At 38.5% G+C, this 21,201-nt stretch overlaps 1 protein-coding gene across 1 annotated transcript; it reads right to left on the bottom strand.

Moving 5' to 3' along the window:
• Positions 1–769: 769 nt before the first annotated feature.
• KCNJ3 (potassium voltage-gated channel subfamily J member 3) lies at positions 770–12,495 on the bottom strand. Its single transcript, XM_025405236.1, has 2 exons — positions 11,455–12,495; positions 770–1,017 (listed from the first exon to the last, which is right to left on the bottom strand). The coding sequence occupies exons 1-2, from the start codon at positions 12,154–12,156 to the stop codon at positions 793–795; spliced, it is 927 nt and encodes a 308-aa protein (XP_025261021.1). The 5' UTR covers positions 12,157–12,495; the 3' UTR covers positions 770–792.
• Between the last annotated feature and the right edge of the window lie 8,706 nt (positions 12,496–21,201).

The raw sequence follows: 21,201 nt of genomic DNA, 5'->3' as shown, positions 1-21,201 counted from the left end.
TCATATGGATACTACATTATTAATCGCAAACATCCAGTAGGTTCCAGACTAACTAAGAAATGTTTAGGCCCCAAATAATATGCTCATAACTATTGTTTATTTCCTTTGTCAACTTAACTGTCCTCAGACAATAGCAAATGGTATTGGTATTTGTGGCAGACCAATGTAATATTGCATGCTAAGGAAAAACATATAGCACATAGCTATACAGGAGCAGAAAAAGAATACAAATCTCTTTTTGAAATGAAATTTTGGTCAAGGTTCAGCTGGGGAAATCCGCTGACCCACTTCGAAATTAAAATGCTGCTTTAGCACACACAGCATACACAGATACACACACAGGGAATTTTCCACTGAGGTTGCACATAGCGGATATCGAAGCTCTATCAATGACACCCCAAATCACCATCCCCAAGGCCAGAATATGCATGCTGATTTCAGGCTGCTCACTAATTACCCTACATTTTTTGAGCCTTAAATCTTTAAAGAAAAATCATGATGATAAGAAAGCCAAGTTTGTAATTATAATAGAACATCATAATCATTTACAAGAAGTCATCTCACTTTTTTTTTTTACAGTGAGTGTTCCTGAGTTAATATTATGTATGTAACCATCAACACAGTACATTTTAATTTTCAAAACGGTATCAATTTAATGTTACAAATAAATAAAAGGCAAATCATTACTTTCACTATTGTAAACTCTGAGTCATTTCGCCCAATTCATGACAAGTATTGTGCATATCATATAATGTCATTATGGTATAAAGAAACTTTATGGCATATCTGTTTTTACTCACCAGTTGTTTCCACAATGCCTTCTAGGATGACGACAATCTCGAACTGTTCAGTTTGCATGCTTCGCTGGGATAGGTCATAAAAGGGGCTTTTGGCATCGATCACGTGGCAAATTGTGAGGGGGGACACAAGAAAAAGTTGATCTGCCCCTGTACTAAAACCTACATCCAGTTCAAGTTGGTCAAGGGGAAGGAACTCACCCTCAGGTGTCTGCCGAGACTAGACAAGCACACAGAAAAAGAGAAGAAATCACCACTTGTACTGAAAATTTCAAGGCAGCCCAACAGTAATTTACATCATTGCCAACATTCTGCACTATCAATCATCTGCAACAAAATCCAAACAAATCATTATGCAACTATGTTCTAGCAAATGGGCCGAAATCCCACATAGCTCATGCGGAACATACATGCATTATTTATAATACACAACTTGCTATAATTACCATTCCCTAACTCATGAGCTTTGGAGAAATGCCTGGTCCAACAATGGTTGTTAGCACAAACTGTGGAACTGAGTGTGCATGTGCTGCTGCTTGACAGCAATCACTGCAGGATAACTCATTGCATGCCAGATATTTTTTTTTCTCAACAAAGCAAATAAGTAAGTAGGCAATTTTATGGAGTGTGTTAAAGCTGACAAAGATTGACCATCATTTAGAGAGAGATTTATTGATTACTGAAAATCAAAACACAACAATTTATTTTTCAGACTTTCGAAAAGTAACAAACACATATAAAATGGAACAGAAGAGTGAAGATGTTCTCATATTAAGCTCTGTTATGTACACAAGAGCTTACATAATAAAAATAAATGGCAGATGTTGTTAGCTAATGGTTTTCAAACTCCTAATAATAAACTGCATTATAAATATTTGCTTCTCTGTCATTCCATGAGTTTTAAAACACAGTGAAAAAACTGCACTAAATTGAACTTTCTTTAATCAAAATGCAATTTCGAAAAGCTATACCGGAGAAACATAATTTAATAAAATGTTTCTAAGGTAGTGACATTCAGTTTCAGTATAAATCACTCTAATTAAGTAAATTGTGTTCATGCTAGGACTCTATGAGAAAATTTAATATGACTATTAAAAATTAGCAAACTATGAGAGTAAAATTACTCATCTTCGTTTTCTCTTTGTTTTCCATATCTGTCACATATAATAATCATGCACAAGCAAACATATGCATTTAATTTATGTAATTATGGGGTGAAATAAAGGCTAGGTAGTTAGGAATTAAATATAGAAAAAATGGGGGGAAGGTGGAGCATGCTGCTGGTCAAATGGGACTTTGATGAATCCAATATATTTTAACAGATTCCATGTAAAACAAATTTAATAACAAAACAATCTATAAGACTGGTCTGCCCAATGAAATTATAGTTTGAAGACAAAATTCTTACTCTCAGAGTTCCAAAAAAAAAATGCATTGACTTTTTATGTGGAGTAAGTGAGTCTGAAAACACTGAGAAATGTGGCTTAGCAACATGTCCTTTGTGGCAAAACAGAACGAAGGGTTCCAAATTGGTGGTGCTTTATTATGGCAGCAATGGTTACAAAGAGTTTCAACAGGAGAATTAGTCAACTGGAGAGGCTACTTTGTAGTTAGAAATATTCAGGGATACTATTTGTGTAGACAAAATCCTAATGAAAGGAAGACTATTTTTCTTCTGTAACTTGTGTGCAGCTGAAAAAAGAAGACTATGAAAAAAACGATTACTGACAAACAAATAAAAGAGCCCATTGAAAAATCTGATGGTGCAAAAATTAAGACAGCAGCTCTAGCAACCAATGTTGGAGAAAACTAGGCGTGTCCAAGACATCCTGAAAATGCTCCCAAAAGAGCTTTTTTGAGTCACCCGGTTTTCTAAATCTATTCTCAAATTAGTAAAATATAAATGAGACCAACATCTTTCCAACTACATGGCTGTATAACAAGTATTGATTAACATAACAAAATAAATGCCAAACACAAAACAAAATTAAAGCAGCAAAAACAAAAACCTTGTGTCATTTTTCTCTCACCTACTAAGAAACAGGTGCTATATAAACACAAGGTGGTATTCTGATGTGTATAATTAATTTGGGTCTTTTTGCTGATCATTCTAAGTTCTGCTTTTCCTGAACTACATGGCATTGTTGACAATAATAATTCTTTTAGAAACTAAATCTCCCATTTATTCTAAAGTTAATTTTCCCCAAAGAAGATATATTTTCCCAAGTATTATATATGTACACAAATACTAAAATTTGTCTTCCTTTTTCATACATTTGTTATTTATACCTGTGCCTCATTCTAAAAGGCTTTAGAGTAAGCTATTAAATTTTGTATTCCCTAATCACTTAACAACCCATGGATATAAGTGGCCTAGAAACAGGCAGGCTATCAGGAGGATGACAACTTGGGATAAGAAATACTTTATTTTTACCAAAGTAGTTCACTCAGACATAAGTAATTTTGGCTTAAATATGCATAGATCTGTTCCATTCAGACTTAATATACCTTCTGATTTTAAATATTTGCTCTATACACTCAAAATTACACCTGTACTCAAAATTACCCTATCCCCACCCTCCCACCGCAAATACTTTATATCCTATCCAGGTCTTCCTATTATATGACACTTTGGGAAACATGCTTTCAATGTTTATATATTTTTCAGATAAGTGAAATTCTTTACATATGTATTGAATTATTTACATATGTATCCAGTGGATACTATATGACTTAACCTTTCTTAAAATGACAAAGATGCTACACATATTCACAATTTTATTGCCCAGTTCCTTCTTCCTTTATATTAGGTCACCAAATATTTCAACTATTAATACGTTCACTTCCCTGATTTTCTTTCTTCCTTGACTTTGTAGTACACTGAGGAGCTTCTTAATCCCTGAAATTCCATAGACTTTGGCTCAGGTCAAAAGTGAAGGGTGTGGTTATAATGTGGCAGGTGCCTGGAATACTACAGTTGTTTGAAGTCTGAGCTTCTGACTACAGCCAAGTTATCTTAGCAGGATTTAGTCACATGCTTTTGATGCTCTCAAAACCTACACATGCTTACCAAATACATTTTCAGAAGCACATACATTCTGCTTTAGGCTTCTAAATAATCTAGGCTGCCCTAATTCTGGTGCAATTCTGGGGATTTGCAGGAGGAGGAAAAAAAAAAAAAGCCTGTGTCTTAGTTTTATTTTTATTTATTTATTTATTTATTTATTTATTTATTTATTTATTGAGGTGGAGTCTCACTCTGTCGCCCAGGTTTGAGTGCAGTGGCCGGATCTCAGCTCACTGCAAGCTCCGCCTCCCGGGTTTATGCCATTCTCCTGCCTCAGCCTCCCGAGTAGCTGGGACTACAGGCGCCCGCCACCTCGCCCGGCTAGTTTTTTGTATTTTTTAAGTAGAGACGGGGTTTCACCGTGTTAGCCAGGATGGTCTCCATCTCCTGACCTTGTGATCTGCCCGTCTCGGCCTCCCAAAGTGCTGGGATTACAGGCTTGAGCCACCACGCCCGGCCTGTGTCTTAGTTTTAAATCTCAACTTGTATAAGAGGAGTGAGAGAGTGTTTGAATGTTTGTTCAAGGAACTGTGATAAACACATGTATATGAAAGTGAAAGAAAAAATAAAGGTGAGTTATGTATGTGTCTTTATAAAATCAATTTTCTTCTGTAACTTGAGTATATAATAAATTGGCACCACTGATATTCCATCAGTTTCATATTATTTAGCAATTAACTACCATATTTCACTCAAAAATATTTGATAATAAGCAGAATATTTTGAGATAAAAACCAATTTAACCTTTCTTCATTGTGTCATATTAAGCATTACAAGAAACCTTCCATTGATAGAGCAATTTGTTGATGATGCAGTTATCTCCTTTAGCTCAATAAACTTTCTAACTCCCAAGGAAACATAGAACCGGGATCATTTTCTAGATACAAATGTATAAATTGATATGGTCTAGATCAACAATAATTTAAATTATTTTCAAATTCAAAGTGATTGCTAAAAGTTAAGATTTATGCAGTAAATTATTTAAATTTCTAAAAAGGTTGATTACTAAGTTTAACTTTTAGTTTATAAGAAAATTATTTAGAATCCCAAGAACTGTGGAATAAATAAGGAAGAAAGAAGTTTAAAGAAAGTGAATAAAAATTATTAATTCTTAAAAATTTAGAAGATAATTTGAAAAAACTATGGCTTGAGAATGACTTCCATACAACTTCTCCTTTCAATTTTATAGAATCTTGGGAAGGAAATAAAGGTCCTTCCACCATTTTAGTATATCTTGTTGACTGCATTACAAAAAATTCTGGGAGTTATAAAAGTTGAAGAAATCTAGAGCTTAAAATTTATTTAAATAAATTAATTGTTTAAATTAACTGTCCAAAAAGTTATGTGAACATTAAGCATTTTTCGATAATTCTGTACAATTTTGGTTGTGGCAATAATTTTGAAGTTACTTGTAATATATATGTCATTTAATAATAATATTTCAATTCTTCACATTTTTATTATATGTAAATACCTTATGTGTAGAATTTAAGTGTTGTGCCACATTTTATAGTCATTTATACTAATTTCAAAGAAGCAATTCAAGTCAAAGGCCTTTGAACTTCCTTAGAGCCCCAAAAGAGGCCTACAAGATAATTAACTACAATTCTCACTATAGGTGGAAAAAGAACCAAAAGTCACAGGTGCCTAGAAGGGATCATCATTGTCATGTACTTTGCAGACAAACAGTCTTCATATTACAGAGGGCAACTGTTAAGTGCTTATTCAAAGACAGACAGACACTCACATACATATACATACATGATTCTAGAATACACATTTAGCACTGCCCTGGCACAAGCAGATCCACATTTGGCCCCTCCCTTCTGGTGGATATGTGGCCAAGTGTCCACATTCATTTGTCAAGGCCACATTTCACCAATGCAATTCGTATCTTTGCTCCCTTTCTCTCTCCCATCTCTCTAATGTGTAACTATGTTCTTTCCTACCTTGGAGTGAGGCTTAAGGAATTCTGAATAGCACATTAAATCACTACTGCCCTACACTATAGATTTATCTCTATCATATTCTAAAGTTTGATCCATGCCTCACCACATTTCACAAGTCCTTGCTGGAAAAGGGCCCACAGGGCCAGTGGTCTGGGAAGGAAAGCAAAGGAGGCTAAGACGGAGAAAGCAGGCCATTCTTGCCTACCACCTCCCCACAATTTTATCTGTAATTTCACTTATCCTCTTTATACCTGTAATATGTATTTATGTGTGTGTGTGCGTGTATGTGTGCATGCTGAATATATGCTGCAGTCATAAAAAAAAATTACATGGAATGAGGTCAGAGTAATATCTGGAAACTAACATTGGGAAATGGCCCAAATGCAGGTACCAGGATCAGGGACAAAAGTACCTTGGGACACAAAGCAGTTAGGGCAATGGCTTTGGTGCCCAGACCAAAATTCAAGTAGTCAGGTGGAGGGGAATGCAGACCTAGAATTTTATTGGCATTGTCTACAATTACATTGTACATTTATTTGGACTCCTTAAGCTTGAAATTACATGAATAGTAGGTGGAAAACTATGACCCAATGTCAAGTCCAAAATAAGGATTTTTAATGCTGAGTCAGTTAACCCACAAAAATATGTTCAATTTTATGAAAAGAACATTTCTTATATAATGCAATGTAATTTATCTTATAATAGATTATGTGAGACTTTCATACCATTCAAATGAAAGAGCAGCTTTCTAATTCTTTGAGGGCCTTTGTGGCATTTATTATAACTGAGGACAGGCTTTGTAACCCTACTGCACATTTCCTCCTACTCGCCAAACACCCTCCAATCTATCAAGTGCTTTTTCCTGCTTCTCTTTATCATTTGTTCTTACCTACTGCTGTTTATTTGTGGGTCTTTACGCCCCTAATTTCTGTTCACTTTTTATTCCCTGAGCACAAGCCACCCTTTACTTTTCAGGAATCATATTAAAAATAAAAAACAAAACCAAACAAAATGTATTACTACTATTTCAAAAAGAATAATAATTATATTTTTAGAAGCCAAGTTCTATACTTATTAAGAGAATTAGTATACTTGTGTCAGAGAAAGAAAAACTGGACTAAATAGGAACTGTGCTAATTTTAAGGATAAAATGAATCTACCTGAACAACTCACCAACCAATATGGGACCTAGCTCCTGAGCATTCTGAGGCACTCAGCTTTAGACCTCTTGAGTATTTTTACTAATGGCTTAGATGATATTCAGAAGAACAGGGCTTTTACAAATATAGCTATTCATTTGTGGATTTTATTTTTGGAAAGGGAGGTAAATAATTGTCTCATGATTAAAAATAAAGTTCAAATTGGCCATGGTCAATTGAAGAGTCAGTTATAAAATTAAGATCATACTGAGTCAAAAACATAATCACATTTCATTGCAAGATATAAAATGAAAGCAAACCTATAAATATATGAGAAAACTGCAGGAATCCTGTGATTCAGGAATCGTGGTTAGATTAGCAAAATGTTAGGACATATGAGGAGGATAAAGAGCTTAATGGTTTTTCAGACCACCATATTTTATTGCATCTGCACTTGATAATAGTCATATGGAGAAACAAGACAATATCCAATTTGGAATATATATATAAATATATACATATATATATGTGGAGGATAAAAGAAGGTGAGCACAAAAATAACATATGTGATGTTAGAAGAGGAAAGGAATGTACTCTATTACCTTTTGACAAGTGAAAGTTAAGGACTGCATAGCTGACCTCTTAGGAAAGAAAGAGGATGCCTATTGGCAATAAATAGAACTACAAGGAAGTAACATTATGCTTCCAGAAAATTAATCCTTATCTTTTTGTTTCAAAATATGAATGCAATCATAGTTTATTTCATGTTTATATAAAAAATGTGTGCTGACTGGATGAATATAACCATATACATGATGGCACTGAGATAATAAATTTGTAATTTATTGAACAGTGTATCAAAGAATAGTAATTAATTCTTGCCCTAACAAGTTGTATGCCTAGGTCTATTAACCATTATTGTTAGGTTGGTAGAAAGGAGTAAGACTTCCAAATCCTTTAAACCCAGCACTAAACTATAGGGTTCAACATTACAACTACTGGTCTCAACTCCTTAATCCAGGCATTTTAATAAAAACTTTCAATTGGATGACATAGTAACTTACCATAGCCATGATACTAGCTAGTCCCTATTTTCTGGGTAAAGCCAAAAAAGAAAAGACAGCTAAAATAAATGGAAAATTCAAGTAAAAATTCAATATGGGGAGGAGAGGAAGAAAGAATATTCATCTTAAAAGAGCTGTCTATAGCTATATTTATAGTTCAATCACAGATTTTAATGAGGAACTTCACACTATAGCCTTTGATTTTTATTTAATCTACTTTCTTTTTTTATGAGTAGAAAAAGGACTGACCCCTCCAGGCATAAAGTTGAAAGATCTATATTTGACTACTGAAAGAAATTTTAGTGTTTGTAAGGCTGGACAACAGGAATAGAGGTGAGATAAAGTGTGCTTTCAAATAAGTGAAAAGCATAATTAAAAATTAGGCAAAGAAGTTTTACAAAAAAACTTCCATCAAAAGTTAGGCATTTGAAAACTATTATGCATGAGAAATTTCATAACAGAAAGCATTAGAAAGCCATGCCCATGTTCTTATTGTCTCCCCAAGAATCAAAAAGTGCTTTCTAATTATTAAATAGAACTGCTGCATTTATCTAAAGAAGCTTTTATTTAGCAAATAAGAAAACAGCAATAGAAAAATTAGTAAATTAAATTAGGTAATAGGAAAAGCATACATGCACTATAGTTACTAGCATTAAATATTATACTGGATTTGTTGCCTTAAAAATTCTACACATTCTGCATTAAAGACACATAAATTTTGCATTTAAATTGTTAAATCGAAGTTTAAAGGGGGAAACTGTGTGTACATTTAATAATAATAATGCATAAAACTGATAGGGACATATTATTACTTCAAGATTTTGGTATAGCTTCTCTTTAAAAATAGAGTTGACTGTTTTAGATCACTTAATCTCAGTCCCTAAGAGAAAATGAGAACAACTTGTTAAAGGCAAATCTCCCCTCTAATTTTGCTGAATGTTATTATTTCCCCAATAAAACATGACTCCTTTTTAATGAAGTCTGAGGAATAACAAGAGCTACAATAATTCATTTAAATTACCATGGCTACAGGAAATATTAACTTTGAACAAATTACACTAACTGGCTAGTTGAAAAGTTACCCACGGATCAACTCTTTCTCTTTACAAAAAACAGGGGAGAATTTCACCATCATTGTGTTTAAATATAAATTGATGCCACAAGTAAATCGTGTTTACATCTAGCACTGACATCTTCCTAACGAATCAAAAGTAAAAGACTTTATAAGAATATTATATGTATTATTTTAATTAGATGTTTTTATCACCTTGTGTTAATATAGCACCTTGCTCCAAATTTGTCGACAGTATAAATCTTTCATCTTTTTAATTAGCATACTCTTTATGGTATATGTGGTACATTCCTTAGGCAGAAAAATTATAATCCGTACTCTGCACCAGTGTAGAGACTGGGTGCCTCAGAATCATCGTACCTTTGTATCAAGAAAAGAAACAAAAACTAACATATGGGTTAACTCTAATTATGACTGGCTTTGTTGAAATAAAATGTCATAAAATCTATAAACATCAATAATATTTTGTCTAGAGAAGATATCTGTAATAAATAACCGTATATGTTTAAAAAACTAGAGAATGACTATAAATAACCTTTAATGTCTAATTTTCAATTTCCATTACATCAATTAATATGGTAAACTACTCTTCAGCAAGTCTCAAAGTGATTCATAAACATGGATTGCTTGAACAGAAACCTTGCCACTATAGTAACAAAGTATTTCTATCTATCTAGTAGGCCTAACCTAAAGAAACAGGTGCTATATTGTGGTCTATGCCAAGATACAGACACATACAGTTGCCATTGTAATAACATATCTACAACACAACTGCTCAGCTTGATCTGACAAACTGCTTGGTTCAAACAGTGGTCAATAACAATACACTAAGTTAAATTTTGTATGCAGTTCATTGAAATTAATTATATATGAATATGATCTACCCAAATTATTTATTCATAGTTACCTTAACGAACACTTACATCAGAACCAGGTTGATAATTTTCCATCATGGTATACAAAATTTAGTTTATTTACTGTATGTAGCACAGTAAATATGTATATGATATGAAGTGACAGGACAAGTGAACTGCTTTAATTTAAACACTTTACTGAGCAACTTGGTCAAGGATAATTATGTTAACATCTTGTAAATGAATAATGAAAATGACACAAGAGCAAAACTTTTTAAAAGCACATTGGATCCCTTTTAACTACAACATTAAGTTGGGGCTGTGTAAAACAGTATGTACTTGTAGAGTGGAAATTGAAATTTCAAAGGCAAAATCTCAAATATTGATCAGATTTTCATTTTATTAATACTAAATTCAGAATCTGGCTTCAGTTCTCTACACAACCTCAGATAAATATTTTTCATTGTATGAACTATTTATTTAAGGCCATCTTTTTCAATTTATGAACATTTGAAAACTACTAAGACAAATCCCCCTAGGGAAAAAAATGAATTGTAAATTACACAGAGACAAACAACTGGGCTTTAAGTCTCCCTTGCCATACTCTAATTGGATGAGTGTTTAAGAAGGACTTCTCTTGTTTGTGGTGGTGCCCTCTAACGACTAGACGGACCTTGCTTTAATAATCACTCCATGTGCAATTTGTTTTAGCATTTACACCGTTGATGGTAGGAAGCAATCTTCTTTAATGCATACTGAAAGCTTCAAGTGAAATCTGTAATTGACAAAGGCTTCATAGAAACAGGCAATTAAGAACAAAATTAACAAGAGGCCCTACAGGAAAAGCACTCAAGCTTTCAAATAATACTTCTCTAAGAAAATATTTGGTAAAAATAAAAATTTAAAAGAACCAAGTGTAGTTTCTTCCACTTTATTATCTGCTTCCTGTATCTGTTAAAAAGATGACCATAGAGTTAAAGTCATTGGGTCTAGAGGAGTAATCCGCCTCCAATATTATTAGGTGGAAAATAAATAAATAAATAAATAAGAAAAGCCCATCGTGAAAGTTGAGGCAAGTTCAGCACCTAATTCTTCAAAATAACAGCTGTTTAGTTGAGTTCTAGTACCTCACATTGAATGAGGTAGTGTGTCGACAACAAATAAAATCGCTCTGGAGAGCGAAACAACAGAGACAGGAAGGGGAACAGGGCACTAATTGCCCTCATGGCTCCAGGAGCCAACACCAGTCCTCAAGTGTTACTAGTCCAGTAAGTGATACAAGCACATCCGAAATGACGAATATAAACAAGAGCACGAGAGTGAGTGGAAAAGGAACAGAACTGTCAACCGCATTCTTTGCCCAGTCCTCCAACCCCCAACCTCACAAAAGGAAGTTTACCTGTGGCGATAGGTAGAACCAGGGGAGGGGGCCCGGGCTGGTTCTCAGACGAGTTACTCCCCGGGTTTGGGGGACGCAGGTCTCCCGGTGGGGAAGGGGCGGGGAGCACTTACTTTGAGCAGCTTGCAGCGGATCTGCGCGGAGACCATGTGGCTGTTGCGCAGGTTGCCCACCCGGAACATAAGCGTGAGTTTTCCGTCCCTCATGGAGATCACCGCGTGCTCGCTGAACATGAGGGTCTCTGCGCGCTTCTTAGGCTGGGACATCTTGATGAACATGCAGCCGATGAGGAAGGCGTCCACGATGGAGCCCAGGATGGACTGGAAGAGGAAGAGGATGATGCCCTCGGGGCACTTGTCTGTGATGTATCGGTAGCCATAGCCGATGGTGGCCTCGGTCTCAATGAAGAAGAGGAAGGCAGAAGGGAAGTTATAGACATTGGCCACGCAAGGCGTGTAGTTACCGACGTGGGCTTTGTTCAGGTCGCCCCGAGTGTAGGCGATCACCCACCACATGGATGCCATGAAGAGCCAGGCCACGGTGTAGGTGAGAATGAAGATGAAGAGGTTCCAGCGCCACTTGAGGTCCACCAGCGTGGTGAAGAGGTCCGAGAGGTAGCGGCTCGTCTCGCTGCCCAGGTTGCCGTGCTGTACATTGCACCGGCCGTTCTTGTCCACGAACCGCTGCCGCTTCTTCTTGGGCACAAGCTGCTGCTGAGGGTCCTGGCCTGGACCCTGGGGCTGCAAGCCCGAGCCGCTGGACGATGTGGTCACTACCTGGTAATCGTCCCCAAATTTCCTTCGGAGTGCAGACATAATACGAAGGGGCGAGCCAGATTCAAACGCAAAGCGAAGGCGCAGGAGCTGGGCGCTGCAAACTAGCACCAATAAAGAGGTGGGGGCGGGGGAGGAAAGGGGGCGAAGCGAGCGCTCCTGGGTGGGGGGCGCACCCGGCAGGTAGCTGCGGTCTCTGCCCCCTGCAGAAGACGCCTCTCCTTCTCCCCTAGGACGGAGGTTTTCTTGCCAAGGTGAGTCTTAAAAAAGTGTTCTCCCGCACTCAAGGCAGGAGGGATGCAAGGACCAGGAACCCAAGCGCAATTTTGCCTCCAAGCTTCCCGAGGCTCCTCTTTTCTTTCTCCACCACCGGCATCCCGGGTCACCTCTTGACTCCCCACGGCCCTCCTGATTATCCTGCAGTACCCCCAAACTGGCTGCTTAAAATAAATGAGTTGACCAGCGAGCCCCAACCCACCTGCCAACTCGCTGGCTGACTAAGAAGCTGCCTTTACCTGCCTGGACCAGACCCTCCCCCCCCTCCCCGCCGCTCCCCAATCTCCCGCCCCCTGGGACCGCTCCCCGCACCCCCGGCGCACCTGTCTCCTATCTTTTAGCCAAAATCCCGCCCAAAGGCATGTCTGCCGGGTACTGGTGCAACGCCCCCTACCCGCGCCCTCCGGGCTCAGATTCCCGGGTTCCGGACTCCAGAGACCTGTCCGCCTGGCGTCCCCCGACCGCCGAGTTTCCGCGGGCGCCACCGGGGCCCTCCGGCGGACCCTCAAGGGCCCGCAGGCCGCCCCCGCGCTCAGCTGAGACACGGCAGTGCGCGAAGCCTGGGCACTCACCCAGCGGGAGAGGGCAGGAGGCGGCGCAGCGGGCGGTAGCGGCAGCCTGGCCTCGCACTCTGCGCTCACGGCTGTTTTCCTCGTTCCCACTTTTCCTGGTGTACCACGATGGGCGCCAATGCAGGTCCCCCAAGCTCCGCACCTCCCTGAGGGCACCGCGCTGTCCCTGCCAGAAAGATCCTTGGCGCACACACCACAGAATGACTCGAGCGGGGGCTCGTGGGTTCCTTGGCGCTGTGCCCTCCTTCCAGGCGACAGCGGTGCTGCTGGACGGGGTTCGAGCCTTGGACTGCCGGTCAGACTTTCAGGTTAAACAGTAGCGCCGCTCTAGCTTTTCCTCTGCCTCTTCCTTCTTCTGTCCCCCACTCCTTTTCAGCGCCTCGGTGGCCCCGGGTGGAAGATGCGAGGCGCAAGCTGGGGCAGCAGGAATGTGGTGTGTGTGGTGGTGCGTGTGATCAGCTGCAGAGCCGCGCTAGCCCCGCCTGTCCCTGCCTTCCCCCGCTGCTCCACCAGCCTGAATTGCACCTCCGAGCCTCAGTTGAGCCTGCAGTGTCTGGCAGCTCAGGAAAAGCGAGCCCCTCCAATGAGAAGCGGCTCTAAATCTGCTCCCAAACGCCCGCCAACTCTCCTTTCTCGCCCCCTGCATCAGTCAGAAAGCCCCCAGCAAAAAGCAAATGCTGCTCTCTGAAAGAAGAGACGTACAATATGTCTCTATAACTGGGCACTCGTTTAAACGGATGCCTGGATTTGGGGTTGCATCATAAACAGAGATCCCAACTGGCTCTGAGGTAGGCATATTCAGAACTCAAAGTTGCAGGAAGCAGGAGGGGCCTTAGGATGAGAACAGAAAGGAGAGAGACACTAATAGAAATCCTTTCTGGAAATGGCTCTATTAGAAAGGCTCAGAATATCTAGAGTTAATGTGTGCCTGTAATTGAAGGAAGAAGGCTGGATTTTAATGGCCTCAGCCTGGCAGTTAACTTAATGGAGGGGCAAAGTGCAGAAATAGCTAATAGAGTGCCCATGAGTAAATACCAGCTTGTTTACCACATTTCACGTTTGCTTTAAAATGCCATGGTATCTTATGGCATATTTCAGTCAGCCCAGATACATGAAGTTGATTTTGTTGGAAATTCATCAAATCATGGCATTATAAAAGCAAAAGGCTGCTACAAGTTTCCCATGGAAAGGAAAATAAGTACATAATTTACTCTATGCATTCTCTGCCAATAGGTACTCCTCTCTACCTCTCTACTTATAAACCAACTGCAGGAAAGTGCGTGTCAGGTTGTCAGCCATAAGCAGGGGACTCTTTCACTGTTATTTGGTTAAAACATCTATCCTCAGTTACAGATGCTTCTCCTGCCAGTTCGCTGATAAAAGGTCAGTAACTCTCTGTTTGTTCTCTTAAGATTACATAAGAAGGGAAAGTGACACTGTGGGAAGTGGAAACTTCTCTGGTCCTAGAATCATAAGACCTGATTTGAGTCGCATCTGTGCCATTTACAAGCTGTGTGACCTTGAGCAAGTAGCTGAACAACTTTGAGACCTAATTTTCTCCCCTGAAAAATTGGGAGTTTGACCATTTTCCTAGTGTTGGTATGAAAAAAGAGAGTAAATGTGTTTTTTTATTTCTGCTATGAAGAATGTTGTATAGTGGACTATAAAGTTGCAACGAGGCCAAGAAGAGATTACAAATGAGCTTTATGCTGTGAACTAACACCTATATTCTCATCTCATCTCTGACTACTCTCTCTCAAGCTCATTATGCCCTTGGCAGCCTGGCTTCTTTCAATTCCTGATACACACCAGAGCATAGCTCCAGCCCTGGACCTTTGCACTAGATCTGTTCCCTCTACCTGGAAAGTGCTTGCTCTGCCGCTCCATGTTGCTCACTCCTTCACTCATTCAACTCTCAATCTAAATGCATCCTTCTCAGGGAAGCCTTCCCTAGCATCTGAGGTATTCCCATCACATCAACCTTATCTATCTTCCTCATCACGCTCTTTTTTACAGCTACTGTTTTCTTCATTTGTTTGTTGTCTTTCTCTTCCACCATTATCAGTTGTAGAATGTAAGCTATACAAGAGGAAGGACCTTGTCTGTCTTGTTCTCTGCTATGTCTCCAACACCTAGAAGCATATCACATACTAGGTCCACAATAAATACGTATTAGATCAATAACGTGCCAATCTATATCACTGGAAACTACATGCATTGAAACTCTCTGAGTAATATGGAACTAAATAAGGGTAATCATTAAATCAGATCACTTATATGACAATATAAAAAACATGTAAGTTTTTGTTTAAAAAGAGTAATACTTCCTATGCTCATTAGCTTTAGAAATGATAATCAGTTTCCAAGTCTTTTTTTTTTTTTTTTTTTGTTATTGCTGCAATATCTCTCGTAATTTCCCCTCTCTTTAAAAAAAGTCATTACCCTTCTTCAAATTCTCATTTCAAGTTAGGCCCAACTTGAATAACTTTCTTGCCTTTATTCAGTTTTCCTCTCCTTCAAACTGCCCGGGATAGTAGTACTAGATCTCTCGCCTTAAACCATATGTTTAGCATTGCCATAGAAAATAAAAGTTCTCCAGTTATTTCATCTGGAAGATTTTAAAACATTCCCACTTTTTGAAAAACACTTCTTCGTGAAAAACCTTTGCCATTTTCTAGCAACCAAATTTGTAAACAAATAAGTTTATACTTCAGGAGACATGGTCTGGTCTAATCCTCTCATTTTACAAGTGAGGAAATTGGGGATAGAAAGGCAAAATAACTTGTTCAATGTCACAGAGTTGATTAAGTGGAAACTGAGATTTGACCACAGAACAATATGACTGTAGAACCTGGATGCGCTGCCATCCCTTACCAGGTAGTGGCAGAGTAAGAAAGGGACCTAGGATTCCTGATTCATAGCGAAGGTCTTCTTCCTTTATAGGCCTAGCTTCTCATGCAGGTGAAATCTAAGATCCTCCAACATATGGCATAATCTAGCTTTCCAAATTATCTCCTGTCTTCATTTTAATGGGCACTTTGCTCTAGCCAACTTTCACTGTTAGGTATTTCTCAAACGTGCCGTATATTATCTTCATTTGCTCGCTTTTTTTCTCATCACTTAGAATATCTTTTTTCTACACCTGCAAAGTCCAAATAATAGGCACTAGTATGTAAGGAAAGGGAAGGATTTCTTCATGTTTTATTTCAATTGCTATTGCTGTCATAAAGTTTTTCCTTATACTCTCACTAAGAGTAATGCATCCCTCCTCTGAACTCTCATTTCCCTAGATTTGCAATGTGGCATTTTTCACATTCTAACTTGTATTTCAGCTTAGAATTTACCAAGATTCCCTCTGAGCACCCTGAGCATCGACTTCTTAATAATTTGGTACCATCCATTATTCCATGATCCAAACTGACCTTGTGCATGATAAACACTTGATAGAGTTTTAGAGAGAACCAAAATTTATTAAGAGCCTACTTTAATGTGCCAGGTAATGTGCTTAGAACTTTACAGGTTAGTGTTTATATTATATAGATAGAAAGGCAGTGAAGCAGGAATTCCAAAACACATCTGCTTATTGTCAAGATTTCTATTCTTTTAATGACACAGTCCTGCCAGGGAAATTAAATATTTTTAAGGATGCCGTTGTGTCACACTTTATGTGACTGAGGCTTTGACCTATTTGTGACATTGAGTCCAACTCCTTGAAAATGTTCACAGATGAACCAAACTCATCTTTTCCTGTGAGGGCAGCTGCTTCCAGGATGAGGTTCTGGAGGGCAGCCAGCCCCATGGTGCAGAGGCCAGGCGGATGCATGGGGAATGGATGATAGAAGGCCTCCTAATCAGGTGCTGTCTGATGAACTGAAGTGAAACACTGCAAGCAGAATGGGTCAAAGGAGAGAGAGGCATACAACTTTAGGCCAAGTGGCAAAGCCAGGAAAGATCTGGAAAATGTAACTGCAGAATACAAAATCATCTGGAGTCTAACATTTAAAGATAGGGTGGTAGATTATGAGAAAACTACCATACAGTTCATGAGGGTGGGGGGGATCAAAGCTATATTTAACAAACTCAGCTAGGAGCAAGCTACATATTTATTCTGCCTGGAAAGTACTTCTGGCAATGTCTTATTTGCTGTGTCCAAAATTAGTAATATCATGAATAACTATAACTTCAAAAATGAATATGATTCTGTGTTTTATACTAAAAAGGCATGACTTTGTACATGCACTTATTCTATTATGTAACTGAATGGTGTGGGGAAAAGAGTGTATCTAATATGAAAGAAAAAACCTCTGCCCCTGAGAAGTCCAAATTCTAAAAATGACTTAATCGGCCAACTGTGACAAAAGCAAGGCTTTGAACATCTCAGTATCCCTGGAGTCTGTCTTCTCGTCATTCACTTATTGCCACTGTGACATACCACGTGACAGTCTGCATGGCCAGAAATATTAATTACTCTCTGGGAAGATGATATTATACTTAATACTCCTTTACTCCTAATCCTACCATTCTCCAAAAGTACAATGAAGAGATGGGCAGGCCTGGGGATCTAATGCTTTCTTACTTCAAAAGGTGACACATTCCCATTGCCACCATAAGTTTTGCTATATCTGGGAAGAGGTCACTCTTTGAAATTCTATATGCAATTTTGGGAAATAGAATGGTGTTCCTTTTTTTTACCCTCCTAAAAAAGAATGCTGAAGTTATTTTCTCTCTTGCCAAAAAGAGAAGAAAAAAACGAGAAGGAGAAATCAGTTTGAGATTTGATTGCGCAGACGTGAGAACAGAGGCATTGCCATACCATGGCAGATGACTCATCCAGCCTTTAATCTTGGCTCCAAACCCTGGCCTCTGCCTGAGGATTCAGAGAAAGGCAATATGCCATTCTAACTTGTAGACCATTTATTTAGCAAGGTTTTCCTGACTTAAACCCTGCCTTTACTGCAAAGCTGTACATTGGAGTATTCTGATTTACGAAAGAATAAGGACTTTTAAAGTCTTCAAGAGCTCGACATCTGTTTAAAAAGAAATAACTTTTATCAGACCTAAAGTTTTTCTGGCAGGGCTTCACAGAAAAATAACAATTTCCTATTCTCATCTATGTACATGGAAGTTATACCGAGGATGTCTCCCCTGAGAACACCAATGAAGTTGCAAATGTCAAAACATGTGTAAGAATTTTGCCTAATTCAGTATAATAAACACTTAATGTGCACAAACCATGTATCTAGCACTATGCCAAGGTTTGTGCAGACCAGAAAGGAAGAAATTATGCCACAAAATATATTATGACAACATGTATTTTTTTCAAAATAATAATGAAAATAATAATAATCAATACAATGTGGTAAGTACCTAAAGGAAGAAGACTGCTTTATTTGCAGTCAGAGGAACTAGTAAGTCCCTTCAGGAAATATGGCTCTGTCTAATGGGAGTTTTCCAAACCTATCAAACTGGGATCACTTACATTTGGTTCAGCATTAAATTCTCTCTGCTCAGACTACTTAATTTTAGAACTCTGAAAATGGATTTTTAATGACAACATTTTTAAGAGGTAAGATTTTTACACAATTAGAATAAAATAAGAAATAATTTGTAACCACATTATAGAACCTTTCAAACATGTATTAAAATTCTGGGAGAAAAATACAAACAGTAGATTTTAGAGGTGGTAAAATTTTCACTCTAATTTTCTGTGTATATATATACAGAAAAGATTGAAATAATTTTTCAATAATTGGAAAACAGTAATACAACTTTTAAACAATGTTTAAAAATATTAAAGCAGATAATAATGTCAACACAGCTTATCTGGGAAGCAGATGCTGAGAGAAAGCTAAGAGGGGAAATTTCTCAGGGTTCAATGCCTAAGAAAGATAAAAGGGGAAAAAAGAAAATGAAGCAGAGACAGCCTTCAACTCCGATGCAGACACCCGTGAAAGGAAAGATGGAGAGGTGTAGGAAGAATTGAGTAGAGAGGGACTCAGACTATGATGTAAATCAGATGTAAGTCAGATAAAGTCTTGGCTAACTCAATCGGGGGCTCCCGAGCCCAGCTTGCCCGTTAGAAGAGTACCACATTGGGAAAAGATGGCCTGGTCCTAATGGCCCACCGAGTTGTCAGTGTCTGGGAGCTGCCCTTGTCAGTCCTTGTCTTCAGCTGAATGCTGCTTCAGATCTGGAAGGGTGCTGTAGCTGGAGGCCGTGAGCTAACTGCATGGCCTCCAGCTGAAGGGCAAGCTCTTCTTGAAGGAAGATCCAGTGGCATATCTCCATGGCTGCCAGGCAGAGTAGAGAAATGGAACTTACGGGTATCTCTTCAGAAGTTTTGTTACAAATATCCAGAAATGTTTCTATAATCTAATCAGCTGATTATAAATGTATGCATTACATTTTAGTTTCGGTGCAATCACATGAATTCCATTTTGTGGAGTGAAGGGTGACAGAGGTATAGGGCATAACCCATAGCCATCCATGCTCATCTTTGTTTTGATTATAATTGGCTAGAAGATATACATGTATCTATGTAACTTCCTCTAGCATCCTCTAGTACGGAGGCGGAGAAGGGAGAAACAGAATAGTTGGACAATAGGATGTACGGGGAATAAGGGAGAAGCCAGAAAGGCAGGAAAGACCCTCAGTGACAAAGGGGTAGGGAACAGAACTCAAATATTTAATGGCAGGTAATACAGGTTAGAGTGGTAAACAGAATGGTGAATATAAAGGGAGAATGGTGAAATGAATTTTCTGAAATTAAATTGCTGTGTTTATAGTTTTTAGCCATGCATTAGAATCACCTCAGGACTCCACTCCCAATCAATTATACATCTGGGGGAGGACCAAGGCATCGGTATTTTTCAGAAGCTCCATTGGTGATTCTGACAACACAGCTAGGATTAAGAAACTGATCAATGGGAACGGCATGCCTGTTAGCAGAGGAGCTTCCCTGGGAAATGTCACACACAGAAACACCATCAATCTTCCTTCCTCACTCCTGAGAGCCCTCATTCTTTGGCAGCAGGAACAGCTGAAATTAGTAAACCCTGGTTCCCTGCTCTCTCACAGATTGCAAGAGTCCAACGTGTGGATATAAACTTTCATTCATGGGAGGATCTTCCCCTCAGTGGAAAAGCAACTGGGAAAAGCAGGACACACTGTACAGTGACTGCAGTTTCATCCAGTGCCACCACCCATGCAGGCATAAATAACGAACATGGATGGGGGAGTCTGGAGCGGCTGAATTGTAAAGACCATAAATGTTTAAACTTCTTCCGTTAGTAATATTTCTGCTTTTTGTGTATGTGTGTGTAGAAGTTCTGTCTTTATAATTCTCACCACTATGCATCATACTTCCCAGGATGAAGGAAGAACACAAAAATTAAAATTCTCACAAAGGCTACCGTTAAGCTGGAGGAAGACCACATCACTGTGTGTCCACAAAGATACAGAGCCAAGCCGGGTTCAGCCATGCTGGTCATCTGCTCTATATAATATGATTATTTAGATCTCTAGATAGTGGGTAAAAAACAACTACAGAAAAAAAAAATGCTAGAAACTAGAATGTCATTTTTACACACTCATTTGTAGAATTCCTCCCAGTTTTTACTCAAGGGAACTTTAAAATATTTTCATTTGAGGAAAGAACTGTTTTGAGTTTACCCTATAAAATGGCCACTAAAACTCACCCACTTTCATGATTACCCAGCCATCCTCAGATCATCTTCATGATTTTCCTGGAAATAACGGAAGAGGCCCTGGGGATGATTTTATTGGTAGAGTGGGAATGTATTAAAATTCTCTACTTGTTACATGGTCTTTCCTCCACCCTACAAGATGCATGCTTGTAACTCAAATTTCCATTTGAGTAATTAACAATTACTATTTAAAACTAACCTGAAAATAAAAATTGTATTCAATTCATTCATAGAGAGCATCTACCTATTTATTATTACCACATAGGTGATGTGACTCTAGAAACATCTTGGTATACAAATAGCCAATTAAAATATAAAATGTAATGATTTTCAAAAGCTACTCTTTTTCCTTCTCTCATCTCTATCTACTAATTGGAAAATCCATTCACCAAACACAACAAAGATGATTGACAGAATTTTGAAAATACACAAATTTCCCTATTAAAGAGGGTGAATGGATGTTAGCACTATATCAGACACATAATATTAAGGAGATACCTATTGTTTAACATTAACATTCTGTGTAGTTAATG

Source organism: Theropithecus gelada, chromosome 12 (genome assembly GCF_003255815.1).
Source record: "Theropithecus gelada isolate Dixy chromosome 12, Tgel_1.0, whole genome shotgun sequence".
NCBI classification, from domain to species: Eukaryota; Metazoa; Chordata; class Mammalia; order Primates; family Cercopithecidae; genus Theropithecus; species Theropithecus gelada.
This window is presented reverse-complemented; position numbering and strand designations above follow the sequence as displayed.